Below are 9,399 nucleotides of genomic sequence, written 5' to 3' on the forward strand. Positions count from 1 at the left end.
TCGAAGCACGAAGGGGCATACAAATGTTTAGCATATCAGGCACATAAATACCTTGCAACGCCGGCTACAAAAGTGATATGCGAATGCCTGTTCTCACTTTCAGGTGACATTGTTAATAAGAAGCGGGCAGCATTATCTCCCGTAAATGTAAACAAACTTGTTTGTCTTAGCGATTGGCTGAATAAGAAATAGGACTGTGTGGACTTATAGGCTCTAAAGTTTTACATTGTTTTGTTTTTGAGTACACTTATGTAACAAAAAAAATCTATATTTGTAAGTTATTCTTTCACTATAAAGAGATTGCCCTACAGTACTTGTATGAGGTGAATTGAAAAATACTATTTTTTTATCATTTTACAGTGTAAATATTTGTAATCAAAAATAATAATATAAAGTGAGCACTTTGTATTCTGTGTTGTAAAAGAAATCAATATATTTGAAATTGTAGAAAAACATTCAAAATATTTAATAAATTTCAATTAGTGTTCTATTGTTTAACAGTGCGGCTAATTTTTTTAAGTTAATGAGTTAACTGCGATTAATTGACAGCCCTAGTTCTTGTGGGTTCCCTCTTTATAGCCTCCTTTGATTTAACTGGTGGCCTACAGGCACGTTAATATCAAACAGATAACCTGAGGGATATATGCTATTTATAAAAAATACTACACATAACTTCCTCACTCTCCAAATATGGTAATTTCTATTTCCGTATCCAGCCAATCCTGGGCCTTTCTGAAAATGGCAAAAAAAGAGTGCAGTTGTGATAATGGTTTCATGATATGGAATCGTGTTCACTAGGAAATGTACCAGGATTAATTTATTTCACACAGGTCACTAAAATGCCATGTAATGGCATTTAATCACTACTAACCTCTGGTCTGTATTTGAACCCAGGTGTGCTGAAACTCTGGGTGCTGGGGGTTGGTAACAACCAAATACAGGGTTTTTGCTTTCAGCACTCCCATTATAAACATTGTTCCAGCACCCTTGTTTGAACCTGTGAGCTACAAATTATAAACTATTAATCCCATTACCAGTGCCATACAGGCACTCACTCACTTGTGTTAAAAAGAACTCCACCACTATTCTCCCAAAAAATAGGGCTAGTTACAAAAGAGTAACTTTTTAACTGTCAGATAATGTTTTGCTTTGTCGTTGCAGAACAAGTCAGTCAGCCAGCAGAGGGAACACAGTTTAACCAATGAACTCCACTCTGCTAACAAAACCAGAAATCGCCTATGATGATGACACACAAAGCAGTGTCATAACCAATGGGAGCAATATTTATTTCCGCTCCATCGAAGACAAGGGGAAAATCAATGTTTGCGAAATAAAAAAAAGGTTGAGGTTTTATTTTTAAGCTTCAGTTATTACAAAGAGAGTAAATGATGAAAAGTACAGTAGCTTTAACTTCCACTTGGATATTTGCCAGGTCTCCACAGAAGCATGCTGCAGAATGAGTCTGCTTCCCAATCCAGTGACTTGTGAAGCTCATGCCCTGCAAAGAGCAGCCTTCTCAGGATTGGGAACAGCACTACTTGGATCCTTTTGTACTGCCCGCTCTCCTCTTGTTTAACAGGTAATGATGACATTGATCTGAGGGCTCGTGCACATGAGAAAGCTTTAGCTGTTAAACAAGTATAATTAAACCAATATAGTTAAACTGCTATCGTTATACAGGTGTAACACTCCACGTGGACACTCTTATTCCAGAATAAGATTGTTGCTTTTTTGCGTGCGTTTAGTTTAAACCCTTTAAAAGAGACATGCCTCAGGGTACGTCTACACTACGAAATTAGTTCGAATTTATAGAAGCCGGTTTTATTGAAATCGGTTGTATACAGCCGATTGTGTGTGTCCACACAATAAAATGCTCTAGGTGCTCTAGTCGGCGGACCGCGTCCACAGTACAAGGCTAGCGTCGACTTCCAGAGCATTGCACTATGGGTAGCTATCCCACAGCTATCCCACAGTTCCCGCAGTCAGATTCAGCAAAACAGCATGACCTAATTGGATGTGAAATCAAGGCAGCACTTTCAAAGATTGTCATTCTTTAAAATAGGAACAATATACAGTCCTTACTGATTGCAACCAGGTAAAATGTAAGTATTCCTTTACTGTCTAGTTATGGAGAAAAAATAATTTAAAAAATGCACATAACCATGCAGTATAAAATATAAAAACAGCTTAAAGCTTTTCAAGTGATACAACAGGTCTTGCTAACTTACTGTGTGGTTTGGTTAACTGTTGCTTAATGCATTCATGCATTTATCGGTCCATTTATGTAAAGTTATTCATGGCATTCTGTATCACATAAGCTCTGAAAAGCTGCAGATATTGAGTCTGCCCATGGTTGACATATTAATAATGGAAATTTGCTCTGAGGCAAAAGACTTAAAGAAACAAAACTATTATATAGCTTGAGATTTAAAGTGTTGCCACAGAGAGGAGGATGTATATAAATTAGGCTCTTCACTGACCCAAATTGGAAATCACCTGATTCAAAACTTTAGTGACTGCAGAGACAATTTTCTTTTAAATTTTGAGTCTATTTTTCTGAAAGTTGCAGTCACAACTGCAGAAGCCTTTGATTATGTGCTTGGGTAGTGACTGGCAAAATGCTAACAACATATTTATACCAATTTTCTTTTACATTCATATAACTGTATGGAAATGGATGAACTCCCTGAGTATGCTTACTGGACTCAACATACAACATGAGAACAACCTTCATACAGTGAGTACAAAATGGCTTATTGTGACCATCCACTCTAGTAATGAAGGGGGTAGAAAAAAGTAATGGGATGCAAAAGAAAACACCTGATACTTTGTATTGTTTTTCAGCTGGCCCCAGTGAGACATGTGGTTATGGCTTTCTTACACTTTATACCTTCTAGCTAGGGGTAGGCAACCTATGGCACATGTGCCGAAGGCAGCACGCGAGCTGATTTTCAGTGGCATTCACACCGCCAAGGTCCTGGCCACTGGTCCGGGGGGCTCTGCATTTTAATTTAATTTTAAATGAAGCTTCTTAAACATTTTAAAAACCTTATTTACTTTACATACAACAATGATTTAGTTATATATTATAGACTTATAGAAAGAGACCTTCTAAAAACGTTAAAATGTATTACTGGCACGCAAAACCTTACATTAGAGTGAATAAATGAAGACTCGGCACACCACTTCTGAAAAGTTGCCGACCCCTGCCTTATAGCCTCCCTGTTTGAACTCTGAAGGAAGTTCCGCACGTGATAGTGAGAGAAGTAAAGTGCATTTGGCCTAATTTCAGATTCTGTTGGATAAGTGGAATGAAACTCAAAATAGTAGAATCATAGTCCTCTTTAGTGGTTGCTGAATCATAGAGCCTCTGCTGCTGTCACCCACTGAGTTAAGAATCTTGCACAAAAAGAGTCTTTAAACAGCACAGCCATAAAAAATATGAATGTGCAGGGGCCAGGAACACAGGAGCAGGTGAGCAGTGAAGAGGGATCAAGAAAGCAAGGGACAAAGAAGCAGAAGAGCAGGGGACAGAGCATCATGGTCAAAGAATTTATTTAATTTATTTATTTTATTTAATCAGGGGACAGTGGAACAATTAATAGTGATAGAAATTAAGAGAGCAAAGGATAGAGACAGGGAGAAGAATTGGACAGAGAAGCATACAGCATGGGGCAGCGCCCCTGGCAGGGAGGGAAAGGAGTATGGTGCCAAAGAGATAGCACCTCTTCAAATCAACACAGAAACAGGATTCAGAGTAGCAGCCATGTTAGTCTGTATCCGCAAAAAGAAGAACAGGAGTACTTGTGGCACCTTAGAGACTAACAAATTTATTAGAGCATAAGCTTTCGTGGACTACAGCCCGGACTACAGCCCACTTCTTCGGATGCATCCGAAGAAGTGGGCTGTAGTCCACGAAAGCTTATGCTCTAATAAATTTGTTAGTCTCTAAGGTGCCACAAGTACTCCTGTTCTTCTTTTTACAGAAACAGGAGACTGCAAAAGACTTGGAAATAGTGTCCAAAGTAGAAGAGCGAGCTAGGGAGAGTGTCCAAAGTGGTGCCTGGAGAGCTGGCAGAACGGGGAGCTAGGGAATGTGGCCCTTCCATCAGGAAGAAAAGGAGACAGGACTCTCCGTTTATGTGTGCATATTTTGGAAATAGTTCCCACTTAAAATGCATGCATACAAATGGAAGAAGCAAGGAGCTTTTCCTGCTAAGAGTTTGAAAATCAGAAGTCAAGCCAAAAAAGACTCAGGCCTTGTCTACACTACGAGAGTAGTTCGATTTTACTTGCATCGAATTTTTGTAATCGATATTGCAAAGTCGAACGTGTGTGTCCACACTAAGGACAGTAATTCGACTTTGTGCGTCCACACTAACGGTGATAGCGTCGACATTCGAAGCGGTGCACTGTGGTCAGCTATCCCACAGTTCCCGCAGTCCCCTCTGCCCATTGGAATTCTGGGTGTAGCCGGCAATGCCTTCTGGGTAACAAAATGAGTCGAGGGTGCTTTTGGGAAACTGTCGTCATCCGTCCATCACTCCCGCCCTCCCTCCCTGAAAGCGCCGGCGGGAAAACAGTTCGCGCGCTTTTCCAGTCATTGACAGCGCGGACGCCACTGTACTCCGAGCATGGAGCCCGCTGCGACCATCGCTGCAGTTGTGGCCGCTCTCAACGTCTCGCAGCTTATCATGAAGGTTTCCCTGAGGCAGATGCAGAAAAGTCAGGCGAGGAGGCTACGGCACCGCGGTGATGTCCTGAAGTCTGAGAGTAGCACAGACCTGTCAGAAAGCAGGCGACCCAGCGCCGAGGACATCACAGTGGCAATGGGTCATGTTGATGCCGTGGAACGGCGATTCTGGGCACGGGAAACAAGCACTGAGTGGTGGGACCGCATAGTGCTGCAGGTCTGGGATGAATCCCAGTGGCTGCGAAACTTTCGCATGCGGAAGGGAACTTTCCTGGAACTTTGTGAGTTGCTGTCCCCTGCCCTGAAGCGCAGTGACACCCGGTTGCGAGCTGCACTGAGTGTACAGAAGCGAGTGGCCATAGCCCTCTGGAAGCTTGCAACGCCAGACAGCTACCGGTCAGTCGCGAACCAGTTTGGGGTGGGCAAATCTACCGTGGGGGTTGTTGTGATGCAAGTAGCGAAGGCAATCGTTGATGTACTGCTGCCAAAGGTAGTGACCCTGGGAAACGTGGAGGCGATCATAGATGGCTTCGCAGCGATGGGATTCCCAAACTGCGGTGGGGCCATAGATGGAACTCACATCCCTATCCTGGCACCGGACCACCAGGCCACCCAGTACATTAACCGAAAGGGCTACTTTTCCATGGTGCTGCAAGCACTGGTGGACCACAGGGGACGTTTTACCAACATCTACGTGGGATGGCCGGGCAAGGTTCATGACGCTCGTGTTTTCAGGAACTCTGGTCTGTTTAGACGGCTGCAACAAGGTATTTACTTCCCGGACCACAAAATAACTGTTGGGGATGTGGAGATGCCTATAGTCATCCTCGGGGACCCAGCCTACCCGCTAATGCCCTGGCTCATGAAGCCCTATACTGGCGCCCTGGACACTGAAAAAGAACTCTTCAACTACCGGCTGAGCAAGTGCAGAATGGTGGTGGAGTGTGCTTTTGGCCGTCTCAAGGGGAGATGGAGAAGCTTACTGACTCGCTGTGATCTCAGCGAAACCAATATCCCCATTGTTATAGCAGCTTGCTGTGTGCTCCACAATCTCTGTGAGAGCAAGGGGGAGACCTTTATGGCGGGGTGGGAGGTTGAGGAAAATAGCCTGGCTGGTGATTACTCACAGCCAGACAGCCGGGCGATTAGAAGAGACCAGCGGGAAGCGCTGTGCATCCGGGAGGCTTTGAAAGCAAAGTTCCTGAGTGAGCAGGGTAACCTGTGACTTTATAGTTTGTGTACTGAGAAGCTAAACCTGCCCCCGTTTCTTTACCCAGGTAATGTTGACTATCCTATCCAGTTACATACCCCCTTCACCCCCCCTCCAACACACGTGTTGAAATAAAAATAGTTCTACTTTGTTAAAGCACACCGTTTTCTTTAATACTGTTTTCGCGGGAATTTTTTAAAACTGGGACGCAGACTGTGGTGCGGGGCGGGTGTAGTGTTGTGACGCGAATGCAGCTTCTAAACTCAAGGATTGACAGGCTCCGCTGCGGTGGGATGCTTGTTTCAACGGAGCCTGTCAACCCTCCTGATCGGGACTGTGTGTATGGGGGGTCTATTTGACTTTGTGGCAGGGGGAGGACGGTTACAGATCCCATGCTGTGTGGCTCTGTGATCCTGCCTAAGGACCGGCGCTTAAGATCTGTAACTGCCCTCCCCCGCCACAAAGTCACAGAGCAACCCCCCCCCCCAACATTACATCAAAACAACCTCCCAGACTAACCGGGGCAACTAGTCACTGCATCACTGCACTGTGTATGTGCCCTGCTGCTGTGCCTGCCCCCGACTATGTACCCTGCCAAAGGAGACTGTCCTGTCCAATTACCAACCCCCTTTCTCCTCCTCCTCCAAAAGAACATGATTGAAACAGTAGTTAACAGAAACGAATTTTTTATTATCAACTACACATGGCATTGGGAGGTGAAACTTGGACGGGGGCTTGTGTCAGGCGGGAAGGAAAGAACTTTTCAAATTTTGGGAAATGAGAGCCTTCTGCTACTAGAGCTCTCTGCAGGGGTGGAGTGAGACTTAGCAGGGACTCTGCCGCCTCTCCTTCTTTGCACTTTGGGTGAGGTGGGTATGGGACTTGGTGGCGGGGGAGGGCGGTTAGAGATGGACTGCAGCGGGGCTCTGTCCTCCTGCCTCCGTTCCTGCAGAACATCCACAAGGCGCCGGAGCGTGTCCGTTTGCTCCCTCAGTAGTCCAAGCAGCATTTGAGTCGCCTGCTGGTCTTCCTGCCGCCACCTCTCCTCCCGATCCATGTTGGCTTGGTGCATTCGGGTCAAGTTCTCCCGCCACTGGGTCTGCTGTGCTGCCTGGGCTTGGGAAGAGGCCATAAGCTCAGAGAACATGTCCTCCCGTGTCCTCTTCTTCCTACGCCTAATCCGCGCTAGCCTCTGGGAGTGTGATTCCAGGCTAGGTTGTGAGACAGTCGCAGACGGGGCTGTGGAAATGGGAAAAAGGGAGTGAATTCCTCAGAAAGATAAATGTAGTTGTGAACAAAGAACATAGTCTTTCTCTGTGAACAAGACCATGCACAGCACCTTTCACATGCGCACTCAGCACAAGGTCGAATTCTCGGCCTTCGCATTCAGTGCCTGGGGTCTTGAACAGCACATTTGAGAAGCGAGGCAGCACAACGGAATTTCTGTTGCAGGCAGACATGGTAAGCCGTACACTTGTGGCAGTTTAAAACTTTTATATTACCACTGGCCTCATTTCACATTTAAATCAATGTCAGTCCCTGCTGCCAGCAATCCGGCAAGCGGGAACTCTGCCCCTGTCCCACCCCCTCGCGGCTGTCCCCGGGAACGATCCCTTTCGGCTGCCCCTCTCCCGCCTCCACCGCGTGGCTGCAAACCAGCGGTTACAGTTCTGTAAAGGAACGGGAAAGCAGTCCCAACACTAACATTCCCCTACCTAATTAAAAGCAGGTCACCATGGCCGACATCACCCTGATGAGGATCTCCGAGAGCGACAAAGAGAGAATGCTCCGGGAAAGCCTCCAAAGACCAGGGCCGTATGCCGCCCTGCTGTGCAGAGCAATGATCCCCGAGTACTTGATAATCTCGTGGCGCGGCAACGTGTCGTACTTCGGAGGACCCAATAAGGCCGCTCTCCCCAAGAACCTCATGCAACGGCTTTCAAGTTACCTCCAGGAGAGCTTCATCGAGATGTCCCAGGAGGATTACTGCTCTATCCCCGGACACATAGACCGCATTTTACTGTAGCTGCAGTAGCAGGGAATAAACAGTAGAGCGGCTTGTGCAGGACAATCACTGAAAACCGGACATTGCTAGATTTCTTTTCAAAACTTGCACTGCCCCTTACTAAACCGTTAAGCGCCTAGGGCACACTAATCATGAACAACCCATTCTTTTAATTGTTAATATTCCTGTTTTGTTAAAAATAAATGTTTAGATGTTTACAACACTTACTGGCTGATCCTTCACCAGATTCTGTGTCCGGGGTAACGGCTGGGGACGCTTCGTAGGGGATCTCTGTAAGGGTGATGAAGAGATCCTGGCTGTCGGGGAAATCAGCGTTGTGAGAGCTGCCGACTGCCTCGCCCTCCTCATCTCCTTCCTCATCTTCCCCGTCCCCTAACATGTCCGAGGAACCGGCCGTGGACAGTATCCCATCCTCAGAGTCCACGGTCACTGGTGGGGTAGTGGTGGCGGCAGCACCGAGGATGGAATGCAGTGCCTCGTAGAAACGGGATGTCTGGGGATGGGATCCGGAGCGTCCGTTTGCCTCTTTGGTCTTCTGGTAGCCTTGTCTCAGCTCCTTGATTTTCACGCGGCACTGCGTTGCATCCCGGCTGTATCCTCTCTCTACCATGTCTTTAGAGATCTTCTCGTAGATCTTTGCATTCCTTCTTTTGGATCGCAGCTCGGAAAGCACGGACTCATCGCCCCACACAGCGATGAGATCCAAGACTTCACGATCAGTCCATGCTGGGGCTCTCTTTCTATTCCCAGACTGCACGGCCATCACTGCTGGAGAGCTCTGCATCGTTGCCAGTGCTGCTGTGCTCGCCACGATGTCCAGACAGGAAATGAGATTCAAACTGGCCAGACAGGAAAAGGAATTCAAATTCAAATTTTCCCGGGGCTTTTCCTGTGTGGCTGGTCAGAGCATCCGAGCTCGCACTGCTGTCCAGAGCGTCAACAGAGTGGTGCACTGTGGGATAGCTCCCGGAGCTATTAGCGTCGATTTCCATCCACACCTAGCCTAATTCGACATGGCCATGTCGAATTTAGCGCTACTCCCCTCGTCGGGGAGGAGTACAGAAGTCGAATTAAAGAGACCTCTATGTCGAACTAAATAGCATCGCAGTGTGGACGGGTGCAGGGTTAATTCGATTTAACGGCGCTAACTTCGACATAAACGCCTAGTGTAGACCAGGCCTCAGAAAAAAAAGCCAGGTTGAGGTTTTTTTTTTTTTTTTTTTTTATTGCCTCATAATGCTCGTGCTTACCGAGTTGGCAATATTGCTGCTCTCAGGCTGCTGCTTTATCTAGGGGACATTGTAAATGTCCTATTCAAACAGCAGCAAAATCCCCCAAAACAAACAAAACCTATGTTGATATCAGGGCCCGGGGAATGTAGATAATACAATTTTAGGATTTTCCCCTATTTTTTGTTGCATTCTAGAATATCCTGTAAATTCTAAGATGTTGTTTAAATACAATTGTTTT

At 46.2% G+C, this 9,399-nt stretch overlaps 1 protein-coding gene across 1 annotated transcript; it reads right to left on the bottom strand.

The window, feature by feature from the left end:
- Positions 1 to 6,552: 6,552 nt before the first annotated feature.
- Positions 6,553 to 8,860, bottom strand: LOC135984227 (uncharacterized). The gene is made up of 2 exons (XM_065598879.1): positions 8,137 to 8,860; positions 6,553 to 7,142 (listed from the first exon to the last, which is right to left on the bottom strand). Exons 1-2 carry the CDS (start codon positions 8,711 to 8,713, stop codon positions 6,667 to 6,669), a joined length of 1,053 nt encoding a protein of 350 aa, XP_065454951.1. The 5' UTR covers positions 8,714 to 8,860; the 3' UTR covers positions 6,553 to 6,666.
- Positions 8,861 to 9,399: the final 539 nt, after the last annotated feature.

Source organism: Chrysemys picta, chromosome 6, assembly GCF_011386835.1.
Source record: "Chrysemys picta bellii isolate R12L10 chromosome 6, ASM1138683v2, whole genome shotgun sequence".
Lineage (NCBI taxonomy): Eukaryota > Metazoa > Chordata > Testudines > Emydidae > Chrysemys > Chrysemys picta.

Coding starts and splice junctions, on each gene's coding strand:
- LOC135984227 (XM_065598879.1), bottom strand. CDS start 8,713: ATGCAGAGCTCTCCAGCAGTGATGGCCGTGCAGTCTGGGAATAGAAAG. Junction 7,143..8,136: donor ATCTGGTGAAGGATCAGCCA/GTAAGTGTTGTA, acceptor CCATTTCCACAG/CCCCGTCTGCGACTGTCTCA.